At 36.5% G+C, this 19,212-nt stretch overlaps 1 protein-coding gene across 1 annotated transcript in view; it reads right to left on the bottom strand.

The window, feature by feature from the left end:
* LOC126423533 (collagen alpha chain CG42342-like) overlaps nt 1-19,212 on the bottom strand; it is a 649,892-nt gene that overhangs the window by 102,473 nt on the left and 528,207 nt on the right. The window contains exons 21-22 of the mRNA XM_050087251.1: nt 6,896-6,949; nt 6,503-6,529 (exon numbers count right to left, since the gene is read on the bottom strand). Coding sequence (XP_049943208.1) covers nt 6,503-6,529; nt 6,896-6,949 — 81 coding nt within the window. The remainder of the gene's footprint in view (nt 1-6,502; nt 6,530-6,895; nt 6,950-19,212) is intronic.

The following is a 19,212-nucleotide window of genomic DNA, read 5'->3' on the forward strand; positions in this document are numbered from 1 at the left end:
ATCTATATGTATAACACCACTGGGGAACTGTGTTGCACTTTGTGCAACCAGATCTTCAAAGCAAAGCTCGGTTTTGCAAGCCACATCCAAGCCCACCACAATATGGACTAAACGACTGACAGAGTTGCTGTCGGTGAGGAGGACATCATCATCATCATCATATTAATGATCTTGCAGATGATATGAATGGCAACCTCAAGAATAGAATAAAATCTTTATTGCCACATAATATATCATAAAGATCTATTTGAGTGAAAATTTGGTGATTCATAAATGAATAAAGCTCTGTGCCTACAAAGACATATATAAAAACAATATATATAATAGAGGGAAACATTCCACGTGGGAAAAATATATCTAAAAACAAAGATGATGTGACTTACCAAACGAAAGTGCTGGCAGGTCGATAGACACACAAACAAACACAAACATACACACAAAATTCGAGCTTTCGCAACAAACGGTTGCTTCATCAGGAAAGAGGGAAGGAGAGGGAAAGACGAAAGGATGTGGGTTTTAAGAGAGAGGGTAAGGAGTCATTCCAATCCCGGGAGTAGAAAGACTTACCTTAGGGGGAAAAAAAGGACAGGTATACACACACACATTTCCATCCGCACATACACAGACACAAGCAGACATATATATATTGTATTGGCATTTTCTTTTTACATATTTTTCAGTATTTGTTTCTGTAGTTTATAAGTATACCTATATATAGAAAAACATGTATCTCCATTCAAACAGAAAGCACATGTATCTACAGAGATTATATCTTCCAAAAATTTTAATATTTGCTACTTGTCTCCCTCATTTATAAAATCTTCCTCATAGTAATAACATTTGCTTTTTACATATTTTTTGATGTTTGCTCCTGTGGTTTTCAGCTTTTAGTCCTTGAACTTGGACTGCATTGGACATGTTCAGCCTTAGAGCCATGCAGTGCAGGGTACTTTCAAACAAGCTAACTCAGCATGTAGTGCGATCTACGTTTTGTTTCACAAGTACATGTAAACCAATTTCCTTCCAAAAATTGTGGGTTTCTTGGTTCAGAGACGTGTATTTTGAATCCAAACATAAAAGGAATTTTCATTAACTCAAGGCTTTCAACTAATTCTTTGCTTGACTGTCCATCATAGCTCTGACAGACTTTTCACAGATAATAAATGACACACAATAAAGCACTGTCTGTTACTTACAAAATTACAAAAACCAATATTATGTGAGGAATCTAGAGATATTGTGTGTGTGTGTGTGTGTGTGTGTGTGTGTGTGTGTGTGTGTGTGTTTTAATGGCCGAAAGCTTTAATTGTGAGAATCATTTTGTTGTGCCTGTCACACCTCAGCATCTCTGCTCTATGTGAGTAGCAACTTTCCTTTTCATAATGTTGTTACAGTCCATCCTGAATTTTTCATTGTTTCAATCTAGAGTTACTCTTCATTCCACTACAAATTCCTCTCATAGTGTATGAGAAAACAAAATTAGACTAATTGCAGCACTTGTAGAGGCATTTAACCAGTCATTCTTCCCACACACTATACGCAACTGGAATGGGAAGCATAACATGTGGTACCATGCTAAGAAGGCTCTACTTTCTGCCATGCACTTTACAGTGCTATAGTGCTATGCAGAGTTTATATATAGAAGCAGACAAAAAAGTTTTCGTACAATATTCAGAAAACTTTTATATCAATTGGTTCTGCCTGTGGAAGCCTACATAATTATATATAAATGAAGAATTAAACCATCATCTGAGAAGTTTGTACACATTTCCTATCTACCTCCTTCTTTCTCCAATTCACAGGACACATGATTGAAATGAAACTCAAAGAGTGACCTTTTTTTTTTAATCTGACAGTGAAGTATATAAATACAGTAACGCGAGCACTAAAATGATGAAAGATAACTGCTCACTGCTCAGAGGAAACACCTTTGTTAGCAGCCCTTCTTCTCGATTTTTCCCATGGAATAGAATTTATTTTGTTACATTTCCAAATTTCATGTAACTTTATTCATGAATTCACTGTTGGCATAAATTGTACTTTTGTGTTTTCGGAGCCAAAGTTTTGACAGAATTTTGAATGGCAACAATCATTTCAAATAATATAGAAAACATGAAACTAAGGGAAATTGTGTGGTAATTTCCCATATCTTATTTGGATAATTTTTTTAAATGGTGGTTTCACTTCTACATGTTTCAGAAAATGCAGAAAGTGGTGTCCTTCAAATAATTAATCATTTATTTTCGACAGTAGATGTTCTATTATTTTTAAAGCTGTTTTACCAACTTTGGCAGGTATTCCATCTCATCCTATATCATTTTATTTTTTGGATTAATGTAGTTTTCTCTACATATTTTGGTGTTACTTTGTGAAATTTAATTAGACTCTCAGACTTACTCTGGTGTGCGCCAAATAAATACACCTTGTCATGATAGGAGTCTACATCACCAGCAGATTTTAATACAGCTATGAAGAGCATTAAAATTTTCTGTTATTTGAGCAGGTTTTATAATAACTTTTTCTTTCTTTTAGAAAATTCTCAGTTGTTAGGTTTGATTCCAAGTTCACATATGACAACTGCTCATACTTCCCTTGATTTATTTCTATGCTTTTGGTGTTTGAAATGTCATTAGCTGCCTTTAAAATCTTCTTAAACTCTCTTCTTATATGCTTTGACATTGGTAATGAACTCAGCACTATTACTGAGTTTCAGTTCAGTATAAAGCTGCTTGTTTCTATAACTACATATTTTAATGCAAGCAAGAATCCAATTTAGTTTATCTGTTGCTTTTTTTTTAGACTAATGGTGGAAATTTTTCATCAAAAACATGTAAAAATCTGTTTAAAAACGTATCAACATTATTTTAACATAAGATGTCATGTTGCACTTAATCTGCAACTGAACAAATTTATCTCTTCTTCACTGAACTGTATTTCCATGAAATATTTCCTTCCATTTTCTTCATACATTTTTAGTAATTCAATAAGAAAAGTGAAGTGATCTGAGATTTCTAAGTTTAAACTGAGTTTGGCTGTGTTGTTAAATCTATAATTTGTTAAAAAATGTCAATGCATGACACTATTTGCTCATTTATCCTGGTGAAATCATTGAAATTGTTCTAAAGCCAGGTTCTTGAATTAAATCAATAAATATAGTTAACGTGCTCATTTCACTGCCGCATCTATGCTACCATTAGCAGCATTTACAATTTGTTTCCATGTTTCTTTGTGATTTAATGTAGGAGATACTGCAGTACTTCTAAAAATAATTTTGTTTGCATCACTACCTGGAATTCTATATATATTGAGATTCCATCATTACAGATACACACAACAACTTTCAAATATAATTCTTTGTTTAGTAATTAAAATCATCTCATTCTTTACATTCTAACAAGTTGTAACCCAATATGCAGGAACCTCACTGAAATATGTTTCTCCTACAAAAGTTGCTAGCTGCCACAAAGTTTTTTGTTTTATTTAAAACTGTGATAAAATCTTTCATAAGTCAGTGTTTGTTTTGTCATATGACATTGATATGTTTTTCCCTCTGAAAGAATACTTTGCAGCTCATCAATTTTTGTGATTTTATCCTGTGGATACATTACCTTTAGGTCATCTGTGTTTCTCAGTTTATCTTCTCCCTTGGTACATACTAGTTTCCCTTGCTTTGTGTAATTTTCCAGTTTTTTGCTAGAAGTTACAGATCTTAAACTATATTGATGTCAGAGGTCCTGCCCTATACAATCCTCACTAATAAACTAGTTTGAATCTACAAATATTGCGCCTAATCCAGACCATTACACTGATCACAGGTGCTATAGTTTATTTTGTTGATGTACTTATCACTCACTAATCTCCTGTGCAATGTGCTGCTTATTATAATTCCTGAACACAGATGAATAGTTTTTGTTGAAGGGAAGTCATGCTCATCTATATAAAAACACTTTTGTAGTTTTCACTCTTGATTATGGATTTTGACTTCTATTTTGCATGCAAAACATTCTTGAAATGTTCCAGTTTATTTGCTTGATGTGTTATTATGCCTGGCTGCACATCAACTTCACAATTTGGACTCATGATATTTTTTAGCATTGAATGACTAACTATTAAAAAGTCATTTTCAGTAATGTGTTTTCCTTCTTTCAAGGCAACTATTGCCGTATTAAGAGCTTTAATTTCATTATTTAGTAAATAAATGATTTCATTTTTCAAGTTTATTGTGTTTAACAGATCTACATGTTTCTTAAAAAAATAATCATGATGCCACCAGGGTGAATTACTATTTATGAACTTGATGTTCACTTTAGCACACCATTCATGTTGCCATAATTGGTATTAATGCATAAAATTCCTTTTACCACACTTCTGTTGCACTTTTTCATGCTGATGTATTATGTATTTGTTTCTTTATGAAGATCAAAGAGTCACTGTATTTATAATGATCATGTTGTCAGATGTCACAAAAATAAATAGCAAAATGATCATGTGTCACTGTTACTTTGTGTCAGTTATTCCTTACGGCATAATCTTTTGTGGGAATTCAATAAATGTATTGAGGATACTAGTGTTACAGCTCAGCAAACAAAGGGTAATGCGTTATCCACTGTTAAAAAATATAATAATACTACTAAAAATATTCAGCAGCCTATGTCAAGACAACCAGTTTTGACAGACTTTGCTGCCATCTTCAGGTCTTAAAAAATCTTTTTGTTGTGAAATGTGTTCATTTTATGTTGGACATCATGCCAAGCTGATATGTGGATAAAAATCAGGACATTAATGAAAAGATTTTTTAAAGACCTGAAGATAACAGCAAAGTGTGTTGAAACCAGTTGTTTTAAATAAAGAAACAAAGGAACACTTATGTGCTAGGCTGTTGAATATTTTTAGTATGTAAAACAGATTGTTCCTTTGATCTTCTAAGAATCAGGAAATCCAATCATACTAATGTTACCCACTTCCACAATGTACATTTATAAGGTTTCGATTTTCATATACAAAAAGCAAAAGACATTTGAAAGTTTTTATTTCCAGCACATTTACAGCACTTAGTGTAGAAATAATTTTAATCTTCCCACACAGCATTTAAAACTGTATGCCCCAAGAGCAGAGTATATGGGATTACAAATTTACAATAAACTAAAAGGCAGAAATATATTCAACAGGGAGATTGGTTCACTTAAAAGTTTGGTCTTTAATTTTTTTATAATAAAAGTACCATTATTACATTGAAGAAGCCATGCATGACAATTTTATAGCTGAAGCAAGGGAACTGTATATAATTTTGTGTATCTTTTGCAGACTGAAAACTGTAATTAGTAAGTATTGAGTAGTTGTATCACAATAACATGTGTAAAACCTTTTTTTACTCTTATAAAAATGTTTTGTTGTAAGGCTTAACATATAATATGAACAATAAATCAAATGATTTGAAAATTATAAGAATGAGGTGAATAAATCAATTTCATACCGGTATGTCCCTTTTGTAATCTCCAATATGAAGCTGGTAAAGTGCTTACCAATGTACTCTCTTTGTCCCCTACTCTCCCTAATGGCCATTCATCCACCTTTGCATTTCTCCAATGATCTCAGAATTAGTGAGTCCCTATCAACCTATTGTCTGGGAGTCTCTTCCAACCTTCCTGAACCAGCCCCTCTTTCCTCCCTTAAGAATGAACCTTTAGTTGAAAAAGCTGTTATTATTATTTTCTACTTCAAGTGCTTCTATGAGTAGTACTAGAAATTACACCTTATGAAAGTTGGTAGTAGCCAGTCATTCTATACGTTTTCTCAATTTAATTTTCAATTCAATACATATCTATGAAATATGATGAATGGAAGAACAAAGGCAGTTAAAGAGCTGAGCAACAATGTACCAGCTCAATACTTATTACCTCCTTAGTACAATGATAAGTTGTCTTGATCACATTTCTATGGCCAAATTTGGATCTTTTTGTGTCAATATTCCTCTCATCGCATGTGTATTAGTATCACCTCTTGGGTCCTTCTACCATTTTAAAAATCTTTTCTTCTTCCTTTAGTCACCACAAAAAGAATTTATTCTTAAAGCTAAAGGCTCACAGCACCTGGGCTTTCCACAAAAAAAAAAAAAAGCTTCATTCTCACTTATGGAAAACTTATAACTTACGAAAAATCTTACATTTGGTTACTCAGATTAAATAAAGTTAGGCACACACCAATAGGTTAGCTCTATGTGCACAGATTATGCCATTAAAGTACAATTTACATAAGTTACTGTGGCTGATTAAATTATGTCAGATTGTGAATTTGGTTCTTTTTTGTTGCAGTTTATGATAAGATTATGCACCCATGCTTTGCCATTAATCTACAAACATAGATGCATCACTCTGAAATAAATAAATGTGCACACATTCCAAAAATCATAAACTACTCATGCATTTCAAAAAGCACCAAGCTGTTGCAAGATAACATGCAACTGAATGCTACACAAAGCAAGAATTACTTAAAGCTGGGGTACCTCTGCACCAGGAATTCCATCAGTACCCTAAAATACAATGGAAAAATATGTTAATGTTATAGACAGCCAAATTATGTGAAGGGAGATGGTATAGCCATTTCATTAAAAAAAATATAATTTTTGTTGTTCTGGCAATAAAATGAGTCCAAACACAGAAAAAATTAATCTGTTGTTCAATTATGCATTTGGAATATTAATATTTTATTTGCTTTTTATGTGAAACATTATAAGTGTCATTTATTGGAACATTGTTAAAGTAAATGTCAGTGATTAATACATGCTTGTAGTTTGATTCACTGAAGAAACCATGGCTGAAGTATTTGTGAGAGTGTTAAGGGAATGAGATTAATAGGTGAATATGATACATCAATCATGAAATAAGAATGTACATACGGGCAATCCTGGATCACCTCTCTCTCCCTTGCTCCCTGGCTCACCCTGAGCTCCCTGTAACAGAAGCATCACATTTAAATGAGTTTAAACAAAAAATACTTTAAGTGTACTTGAAACAGTTTTAGCATAAAACAACACTACACATTATTTTAGCTGGAACCACAACAGTCCTAATCAGTTACCTAAATATCCTGGAATCCAAATAAAACATTATCAAGGAAATTTAATAGGAAGACCAATCACTTGCAGAGAACTTAGAGTACATGTGTAAGTCCACTGCATTTTGATTCAGCAGGGATTAAGTACTTTACCTCTGAACAGTGTATTTTAATCTGGGAAATAATAGCGAACACCTCTGCTTGTCTAAAGTGGCTGTTTCTGTTAGCACATAAAGCATAAAATAGCTCATACAAGAGGTTCTGTACCTCAAATGGTTGATGAGAAAGCTATCCAGTTCCAGTTCATGTGTCAGTGTGAATTGATAAGATCTTTGCAATGAATAACTTCATCAAGAAAGTCAATGATTTTCATTTTCAAAGACATGGGAATGGAAAAATGAATATTTTCCATATTGATGGTGTGTAATGAACATTTGAAGCAAAGAAATTAGAGCTACAAGAAGGAGTAGCATGTTACTGTTCCTCAGAACAAATTATACATTAATTGCTCAGTTGTACCATTTTTGGATGAGGTTGGAGCTCGGTGTGGAATGAGGCTGAAAAAAGTAACTTATTTGTGTCAGTTGGATGGTTCTATGCAAAGTTTGTTGAGTCAGAGTACTAAATGCATTGGTAGGATAGTATAACAACAGAATAAAGAAGTTATTAGACAAGGGAAATGCATGAAGAACCATAACTTACTATTGTATGAAGGGGCGTTTGAAAAGTCCATGCAAAGTCTGAGAGATGGCACCAAGGGCATGTATCAAGGCTATGTTTAGTTAGTAGCATCTCTGGAAAGAATGCACACCAAGTTTCAGCCATATTGGTCTATTTGTTTGTGTTTGGCATTCATGTGAATCAAGGAAGTCGAGTGATTGTCAAAAAATGGACGAAAAAGAATTTCGTGTGGCGATTAAACATTACTTTATGAAAGGCAAAACACCTCAGGAGTTAAAGAGAAGCTTAATAAACATTATGGTGGCTCTGTACTTTTGATTACAACAGTTTTTAAGTGGTTTCAAAATTTTTTCAGTGGCCATATGGGCACAAGTGATGCTGAATGTTCTGGATGCCCTGTGGAGATTACAACTCCAGAAATCAGAAGAGTTAAGGTGCATGAGATTGCTAGTACTATGGGCATCTTGAATGATGTGGTAGTGGTCGTAGTGGTGGTGGTGGTGGTGGTGGTTAGTGTTTAATGTCCCGTCGACAACGAGGTCATTAGAGACGGAGCGCAAGCTCGGGTTAGGGAAGGAAATCGGCCATGCCCTTTCAAAGGAACCATCCCGGCATTTACCTGAAATGATTCAGGGAAATCACGGAAAACCTAAATCAGGATGGCTGGAGATGGGATTCAACCGTCGTCCTCCTGAATGCGAGTCCAGTGTGCTAACCACTGCGCCACCTCGCTCGGTCATCTTGAATGAATGGGTACATAATATTTTGCATAAACATCTGGACATGAGAAAGCTATCCGCAAGATGGGTTCCACGATTGCTCATGCTTGACCAAAAATGGAATCATGTGAAATGTTGCAAGGATGGTTTGCAGCTGTTCAGGAAGAATCCGCAGGACTTTAAGCATCATTTCATCACTGTGGATGAAAAATGGATACATTACTATACCTCTGAGACCAAACAACAATTTAAACAATGAGTTACTAAGGGAGAATCTGCACCAAACAAGGCAAAGACCATTCCTTCAGCTATGAAGAGCAGTCTAGCACAGCCAAAGAAGGCATCCCTGGCCAATAGAAATCTGCAACTATCAAACATAATCCTTAATTTTAGTAGAAATTTCTGAAAAATATGCATTTAGTGAATACCATTGTATAGCAATGAATTGTGGAATGTTAGAAAACTGGAAAAGATGAGAATTTAAACGGTTGAACTGTGGTGCTATAGAATTATATTGAAAATTGGATGAACTGCTATGCAATAAATGAGATGGTACTCTGCCAAATCAGTTAAGAATGGGAGATGTGGAAAACATTGACACGAAGAAGTGATGGGATGATAGAAAATGTGTTAAGACATCATGGAATGGCTTCCATGGCAATAGAGGAAACTGTAGAGGCTGCAACACATACAACATATAACTGAAGATGCAAAGTGTGAGTGTTACTCTGAAACAAAGAGTTTGTCACAACAGAGGAATTTGTGGCAAACTACATCTAACCAATCACAAGACATGTAACTCAAAAAATAAAAAAACTTAAAAAAGTACTTCCTTTTCTGAAATCAGGGAGTGATCATTCTGTCCATTGAGGGATTTCTCTACTCAAAAAACCCATATGTACTTGAAACACCAGCTGTGCTATCCTCGTAGCCACTTCATGCATAGTGCACACCTAATCCATTATGAGGGGCCCTACAATTCTCAACCACATAATGGAAGCTGAAAAATCTGCATCGCACATATCCAGTCTATTAGGAGAGTTCCTCTAATTCTTCACCTGACACTAGAAGCCATAAACCTGAACCCACACACACCCGATCTATTATGAGGGATCTTATAATTCTCCATCCGATAATGGAGATTGAGAAATTCACATCCAATACAGCTAATTTATTAAGAGGTATCTTAAATTCTCCACCTAATACTGAAGGTTGAGAAATTCACATCCAAGCTCACCAAAGAACTGTCTGAGCCTTTGGTTTAAACCTTGCACTTGGCTCCAAATCAGAAGACCACAAATGGTTCTTGGAACAATGCTGCAAATGTCAGCTCAACATCCATTCTGCATGCAAGGCTAGCTGTCTTTACCAATGCAGCCAGATAGCTGTAAACCTATGTGGCAGATGTCATGCAGGCCAACATGAGCCATGATTTGCAGCAGATTGCACAGAGTGTGCCCAATAACAGCCAACAGAGCCTCCTCCACATCTCAGATGAAACATCTGGCAGTCAAACAGATTGGAAACTAGCCTTCCTTCCTGACATTACTGCTATTTGCCTAATGGGCTCTGTCATGTGCCTAACACTAGAGCTCCCAAGAACCCAAAGCCTACCCTCTGCACTTATCCTGACCTTTCAGGAATATTGTCCGTTATTCCAAAAGGTGAAACATTCTCTGCACACTGGATGTACTTTTAGCACTGGGGAAGACCTCAAACTTGCTTTTAAGACAGAAGGGGACAGCCTTCCAGCTAGTACCCATTATTGCCTTCCATCCAGAAATATATGACCATGACACTGTCTTTCATTGACACTCAGGTGGATGTATACTGACCACATTATGGGTACTGGGAGGTGCTGAAACATCAGGAACCCTGGCTGATGCTTCACATGCCAGTGGTGCAAAAGTTTTTGTCTTAGACATCTCAACACCATACCTGGGCAGCAGTCTGAAGCCTGTCAACATTGATCAATGCAGCTGCCAATTGTTTCCGGATACTGGCTAATTGCTCTGCATCTCTATGCAACAGGTGTAGTCCCTATCTACCTGCAATCTATATTTGTCTATACAACAATGATAACACTAGCCCAAACAGTCACTATCTGTGGCCTAAGTGATGCTGTTTCTGGTTACTATTATGCTAAAAAGTCAACTCATGTGACATACTGCTCAAAAAATGTGTGAAGACATAGAGAAAGTAGTTAAATATAAGTCAGTACTGTTAGTTACAAAAATTCTATTGGCTTCTTGACAAAAGCACATGAGAAAAAATCCTAAACTAAATGCTGTATAGAAACATAAACTGCTGCTATTATTGGCTGCTGTGCTTGACTTCACAGATAGTGCTCTACTGACTGTTCAAGTGCTATTTGCAATGGTCACAAAATTCACAGAAAATGGTACGTGATGATGGTAGACCTTATGGCAGCCTGTTACTACACCAGAAAGTAATTTCATGCAAACGCAAATGCTGGAAAGAACATGCAACACTTAGAAAAAGCAAACATGAAAAGAGGAAATCTTGCAGACTGGAATGGCTCTTACTTCTCAAGTTTAATTTTTTTTCTTTATGCTGATCCCTAGAGTGGTTCCATTGCATAATAAAGAATTTTTGTATAATATGGGGTGAATAGTATTCAAATGATGCAAAGATGATTGATTTAGAAGCCAAGTGCTATAAATGTCTTTTCAGTTTTTGAAGCTGCACTAGAAATATCATGATTGACATGATATTAACACATTTTGAAACAAAGGTGAAAACTAAATACTACTCTTCGGGTTGCAGAGGTGGCACAGACCATCTTCAAGGAAAATCATATATCACAAATTTCATTCTCTTCTTGTGATAATTCAGATTCATCATGGCCTCAAACATTTTCAAATAATAATTATCTTTCTCGATTCACTTTGACTGATGGATTGTCTCTAGAACACACAGCAAAAAACCAAAAGATTGTGCTTTGCCAAAAAAAGTTCACAGTTAATTTTAAAATTTCATATTCAAATATAAAGATTCATATCAAATATAAAGGATCATATTCAAATACAAAATCTTAGTAGTTGCATCTATTTTATGATATAAAACTTCTAATTGTGTTATGCCATTTCTCAGTTCTTGTGTCAAAATTAGCAGATTTCCCAATAAATTATCACTTTTCATCAACTAGGATGGCAGTCTGTCAGACATTTAAATTAAATATTGTAAATTGTAAAACATAACTGTAAAAGGTTGTTTGGCAGGTGCTGTTTGCTTCTAGTTGTTTTATGTGAGCAGTATTAAGGCAAATAAATCATCTCTCATTAACGAATTGAAGATGAAGACATTGTACTTGTTACATCTGTTGCCTTTTCTCTAAAGTGAGAGATGAATAGTGCAATGCGGTTGTGCCAAAAGAAGGAACATATTGGCTTGTTCTGCCCATCTCTACCCTTCTTGGTTGAATGACTCGTCACATCATGTGAGCATTATGATCTATGAAATGGCAATCAATTAATGTAAGAAGACTGAAGTAAATATTGTGTTTACATTAATTAAATAATAAATTTGTCATGAACAAGTAATAGTTCACAAAGTTGATGGTTGCCATTTTTTATGAATTGTCAGATTTGTAAGAACTACAGACACCTCTTCCCCTTTTTCTCCTGACCTCATATTTCACACAGATTATTTTTAGACAGAATTTAACAAAATTGGTGGGCAACCCAAAAAGAGTATGATTTCTTTTAAAAGTACCATATAAGAGTCACACTAATGCAGACTCAACAGATACAACTGCACATACAAGAAGATGACAATTAAAGATATTAATATGATTTCTTAAAACACAGCATTAGTTTTGTGATTTGAGAGCGGTAGGAAGTAAAGAGAAAAACAAAGAATACTTAGCAAGATGAATGGTGAGTTTTATCAAGTCATTTATTGTCATGTCAATTGGAAGAAATGCAGGGTGTTTCAGGTCATTATCAACAAACTTTAAAGAAGGTCTGTCGCCTTAGCTTAGTGGTCAGCTCATCTGACTGCCACGTGGTGGGCCCAGGTTCAATTCCCAGCCAGGTCAGAAATTTTCTCCACTCAGGGACTGGGTGTTGTGCTGTCCTCATCATCATTTCATCATCAGTACCATGCAAGTCACTCAATGTGGGGTCAACTGAAGTGACTTGCAACTCAGTGCTGAAATTCCCTGGGTGCGGACTCCCAGCTATCAATGCCACACAATCATTTCATTTTATTAAAGAACGATAGATCACACATATTACTTTTAGCTCATCACTTAAGGGTTGTGCTCATAATATACCTATAATATTTTGAGAATGAATAATAACTGCGTACTATTACAGACATTGGGGATGTTGAAACACTATAGCCTAAGCATTATCACATACTTTGTATCTTTCCACTAATAACCATCCTATTCTGTGAAGCACTACAGCATTCTGTTTCACATCACAATACACATGTTTGGTTCAAGCAATCATGAGATGTTAGATTTTGTAGATTTGAGGAAACTATGCAATAACTCCTGCATGAACTGCATTGTCGACAGTTAACTGTGTATGCATGATAACACTAAAATATGTGGAGTTTCAATCATGCTGGAATAAGAGGTCACTGTATGCAGCAAGCAGTATTGTGCTTTGTACCTCAGTGTGCATAGTACACAGCAACTAATGGTAAGTAATTCCAATTTAAGGTGCCTGCAGAATAATGTCATAGATGATTACTGGCCATTCTAGCCCTCATTATGAGAATAAACCATTGTTGGTGGTACAAAATGTGACTTTTCCGGCTGTTAAAATAACCAGACCATGAAAAATAGGCATCATCTGTAAATTACATGTTTTATGAAAGACAGAATCATTAACAGTTTGATAAAGATAGCACATGTCACTCCATGCATACTGGTTGGAGGTACATCACTAAATTTGTCATGCATCCCTTAAATTCAGTGTTCATGCAACACACCTTCCACTGGTAGCATGCTCAGAATGAATACCCCTTGGGTCTTGATGACACTAACAAACCCTAGCAAAAGTACTCTGGTAGAGTGTCTCTTTTCGGGAAACTAATGCTTCTAGATTCAGTCAATATCTGTATCATTGAAAGAAAGTCATACACTGAATATAAGATATCTTCCCATGAGTATAAGAAACAATGAAGCACCAGATGAATCAACAGTTTGCAGATGTGTTATGTTCAAAGAAATGGGTTCAACAGTGAACATTAAAAGTTCTGGATGCCCTCGTACTGACTGATCTGTGCAAAATTTTACAATGGTTAATGGCAGAGTGTTTGCTAATCCAGTGAAGTCAGTTCTTTGCCATTCTCAAAAACTGGACGTAAGATATACTTCAGTATATCAAATTCTCTTGTACAATCTCCATTAGCACCCTTACAAAATTTAGTTAATGCAGCAGAAAAAGAAGCCTATTGAGAGAAAATGTGACATTTTGTTGACTGGTTTCTGAGAAGACTACAGGAACATCACATTTATTGATGAGGTGTACTTCCACTAAAATGGGTTTGTGAATAAACAGAACTGCCACATGTGGGATCAGAAAATCCTGCAGTGTTCAAGAGAAGGAAATGCATACACAGTGAGAGATGGTTTGGTGTAGCTTTTGGGTTAGCAGCATCATTGGCCCTAATTTTTTTAAAGATGACTCAGGGCAAATTGTGGCAGTTAATAGAAAGCATGCAATGTTAAGAGACTTTTTGTAGCCTCATTTCAATGGAATGGACATTCAAGAGTTGAGGTTTCTGCAGAATATTGCCACTTGTTGCACTTCCTGTGAAACCACTGAGTTGCTCAATGAGCAGTTTCTGGATTGCCTCATCTTGTGTAATGATGAACAACAATGCCCACCAAAGTCATGTCATTTAACCCCTTGCAGTTTTTTTTATTTGGGGTTAATCTAAATCATTCATGTTTATCAATAAACCCCAAGACATCCGTGAGTTAAAGGTTTAAATTCGATTTATTGTTTGTGAAATTCAAGTGGACTCTTGTCAGGCATTCATTGTAAATTTTACAGACAGAATTCTTATGAGTCTGTGCAGTAGAGGAGGTTGTATGCCAATGTCATTTTCCACACCTGAAATAGGAAGGTGTGATGAAAATGTGTTTTGAAAAAAAAAATAAAGTTCATAATCTGACACATAAAAACCAGTGCACTTTTTGAAGTACCCTGTCATAAAGGGCTTCATAGGATACATTTCTTTAAGAATTTTTGTGTGTGTGTGCACTATTGACCTCCAAAGTTTGTAGGTGAGACCCTGAAGAACTTTGCATAAATGTGAATAAGAAACAATCTCATAGTTTATTAGAAATACTGACAAGTCATAACAGTTTGAAGTAAATTATGATTTTAATTACAGTGTACGTCACACTTTGAATGATGAGATGGCCAGAGACAGATGGTACTGTATTTGGGTAATATGAGCTTTTAAACAATAACAGAAATATTTGCTAATGAGAATCTGGTAGTGAAACAAGAGTATTTCCACTCATCTATTTTCATAAGCACACAAAAGGCAAATATGCTCCTCTTTAAAGACTCTGTCAAAAAAGTGGATAACCAGCTCCTGCTTTACTCACCAAAAATTTTGGCCTGCTAACACATTTGTGCTCTTTTAACACAGAACATTCACAATCCTTTCAGTCAGCCTCTTTTTCCCAGTGAGGCCTTCAAACTCAGCATCTCCCACTCACTGCCACAGTTTATGTATGTCTCTCTCCCACTGTCTCCTTTGTCCCCAGTAATTTACAGTATATCCCACTGCTACTGTCTCCTTCTGTCTTTCTTTTCTGCTGTCACTGCCCCAACACATCTCAATAGCTCAAAAATTCTGAGGGGTACAACTTACATTTTCCCCTTTGCCTACATGTTTAAAATTTTGGACCAAAATTCACCCTCCTCTGTATCTATGTGTTAAGCTTCTGCTGGTCTGGGAGTATCCAGATTCCTACACACTCCACCACCCCACCCCCACCCCTCAAAACCTATGTATGGTCTCCACTCCTGTGTTATTCATTTCCACGGTCTGCTCTATTTGTTGATCCCACTGCTGTTTTCTTCTTCTATCTACTCTTTCTCTGCCACTGCCACTTTTTCCCTGCTGTCATCACTATATCTCCTCTTTATCCCTCCCACTGGTATTGTCTCCTCTTACTTCCACCACCATATTCAGGAGGATAACGGTTCAAACCTGCGTCCAGTCATCATCATTTAGGTTTTCTGTGATTTCCCTAAATCTCTTAAGGCAAATGTAGGAATGGTTCCTTTGAAAGGGTATGGCCACTTTCCTTCCTATCCTTCCCTAATCCAAGCTTGTGCTCAGTCTGTAATGATCTCACTGTTGAAAGGACATTAAACATGAATCTCCTCCTCTTCCTCCTCCACCACCATCACTATCTTTCTGCGACTTTCGTTTAGCACAAAAATTGTAAATATGTTTACATGCAAAAAATTATGTTGGAGAAGGTGAAATGAGGATTGAGGCAACTGAGTATCCTCTTTTCTGTCATGGTTTTTTTAAAAGAAGACCTTATTTGCCCTTTTTGTGTTCTGAAAGGAACATTTTTCCAGTGGTTCCCTTATTTTACCTGCTTCATCAGGGTTACTGCTTATATAAAGCAAATCTGTAGATCAGTAAATTTTTGATAGTTTGTTTACATACTTTGACACATACAAACATAGTACACACAATAAAAGGTTAATCCAAAATTGTTTGCTTTACATTTTTGCCAGATACTTTGCTCAACATTTACAATTCATCGAAAACCCCCAGCTTATGATTTTTTTTCTTAAAAGATTAACAATGTTATTAGAAACATTTTACTGAATTTGCAGTCTTTCCAGTTTTAAATAATTTTGGCCATTTATTTTAAGTTTTTTTCAGGCATGTTAAGTTCCTTTTCAGCCCATTTTTTTGTCACTGTAGTACCACTTTCGTATATTTGTATAGGTAAGAAGGGCCCATTATACAGAACAAGTGAGTCACAAAGTTTTATTGATGAAAAAAAAAATACTGGTTAAAAACATAGCGTGTTGATCTCAGAATGCTTGTAATGACCTTAGAACTCTTGTCATATGTTCACTGTGTCAGTTAAAACCACATCTCTGCTTCAGACTGGATATTACATGCATATTTCACCTGCATAAATATGGTAAACCCCCCCATGAACCATGGACCTTGCCGTTGGTGGGGAGGCTTGCGTGCCTCAGCGATACAGATAGCCGTACCGTAGGTGCAACCACAACGGAGGGGTATCTGTTGAGAGGCCAGACAAACATGTGGTTCCTGAAGAGGGGCAGCAGCCTTTTCAGTAGTTGCAAGGGCAACAGTCTGGATGATTGACTGATCTGGCCTTGTAACAATAACCAAAACGGCCTTGCTGTGCTGGTACTGCGAACGGCTGAAAGCAAGGGGAAACTACAGCCGTAATTTTTCCTGAGGGCATGCAGCTTTACTGTATGATTACATGATGATGGCGTCCTCTTGGGTAAAATATTCCGGAGGTAAAATAGTCCCCCATTCGGATCTCCGGGCGGGGACTACTCAAGAGGATGTCGTTATCAGGAAAAAGAAAACTGGCGTTCTACGGATCGGAGCGTGGAATGTCAGATCCCTTAATCGGGCAGGTAGGTTAGAAAATTTAAAAAGGGAAATGGATAGGTTGAAGTTAGATATAGTGGGAATTAGTGAAGTTCGGTGGCAGGAGAAACAAGACTTCTGGTCAGGTGACTACAGGGTTATAAACACAAAATCAAATAGGGGTAATGCAGGAGTAGGTTTAATAATGAATAGGAAAATAGGCATGCGGGTAAGCTACTACAAACAGCATAGTGAACGCATTATTGTGGCCAAGATAGATACGAAGCCCACGCCTACTACAGTAGTACAAGTTTATATGCCAACTAGCTCTGCAGATGACGAAGAAATTGAAGAAATGTATAATGAAATAAAAGAAATTATTCAGATTGTGAAGGGAGACGAAAATTTAATAGTCATGGGTGACTGGAATTCGAGAGTAGGAAATGGGAGAGAAGGAAACATAGTAGGTGAATATGGATTGGGGGACAGAAATGAAAGAGGAAGCCGCCTGGTCGAATTTTGCACAGAGCACAACATAATCATAACTAACACTTGGTTTAAGAATCATGAAAGAAGGTTGTATACATGGAAGAACCCTGGAGATACTAAAAGGTATCAGATAGATTATATAATGGTAAGACAGAGATTTAGGAACCAGGTTTTAAATTGTAAGACATTTCCAGGGGCAGATGTGGACTCTGACCACAATCTATTGGTTATGACCTGTAGATTGAAACTGAAGAAACTGCAAAAAGGTGGGAATTTAAGGAGATGGGACCTGGATAAACTAAAAGAACCAGAGGTTGTACAGAGATTCAGGGAGAGCATAAGGGAGCAATTGACAGGGATGGGGGAAATAAATACAGTAGAAGAAGAATGGGTAGCTTTGAGGGATGAAGTAGTGAAGGCAGCAGAGGATCAAGTAGATAAAAAGACGAGGGCTAGTAGAAATCCTTGGGTAACAGAAGAAATATTGAATTTACTTGATGAAAGGAGAAAATATAAAAATGCAGTAAGTGAAACAGGTAAAAAGGAATACAAACGTCTCAAAAATGAGATCGACAGGAAGTGCAAAATGGCTAAGCAGGGATGGCTAGAGGACAAATGTAAGGATGTAGAGGCCTGTCTCACTAGGGGTAAGATAGATACCGCCTATAGGAAAATTAAAGAGACCTTTGGAGATAAGAGAACGACTTGTATGAATATCAAGAGCTCAGATGGAAACCCAGTTCTAAGCAAAGAAGGGAAAGCAGAAAGGTGGAAGGAGTATATAGAGGGTTTATACAAGGGCGATGTACTTGAGGACAATATTATGGAAATGGAAGAGGATGTAGATGAAGATGAAATGGGAGATATGATACTGCGTGAAGAGTTTGACAGAGCACTGAAAGACCTGAGTCGAAACAAGGCCCCCGGAGTAGACAATATTCCATTGGAACTACTTACGGCTGTGGGAGAGCCAGTCCTGACAAAACTCTACCATCTGGTGAGCAAGATGTATGAAACAGGCAAAATACCCTCAGACTTCAAGAAGAATATAATAATTCCAATCCCAAAGAAAGCAGGTGTTGACAGATGTGAAAATTACCGAACTATCAGCTTAATAAGTCACAGCTGCAAAATACTAACACGAATTCTTTACAGACGAATGGAAAAACTGGTAGAAGCCAACCTCGGGGAAGATCAGTTTGGATTCCGTAGAAACACTGGAACACGTGAGGCAATACTGACCTTACGACTTATCTTAGAAGAAAGATTAAGGAAAGGCAAACCTACGTTTCTAGCATTTGTAGACTTAGAGAAAGCTTTTGACAATGTTGACTGGAATACTCTCTTTCAAATTCTAAAGGTGGCAGGGGTAAAATACAGGGAGCGAAAGGCTATTTACAATTTGTACAGAAACCAGATGGCAGTTATAAGAGTCGAGGGACATGAAAGGGAAGCAGTGGTTGGGAAGGGAGTAAGACAGGGTTGTAGCCTCTCCCCGATGTTGTTCAATCTGTATATTGAGCAAGCAGTAAAGGAAACAAAAGAAAAATTCGGAGTAGGTATTAAAATTCATGGAGAAGAAATAAAAACTTTGAGGTTCGCCGATGACATTGTAATTCTGTCAGAGACAGCAAAGGACTTGGAAGAGCAGTTGAATGGAATGGACAGTGTC

The sequence above is a fragment of the Schistocerca serialis genome, chromosome 1, assembly GCF_023864345.2.
Source record: "Schistocerca serialis cubense isolate TAMUIC-IGC-003099 chromosome 1, iqSchSeri2.2, whole genome shotgun sequence".
Lineage (NCBI taxonomy): Eukaryota > Metazoa > Arthropoda > Insecta > Orthoptera > Acrididae > Schistocerca > Schistocerca serialis.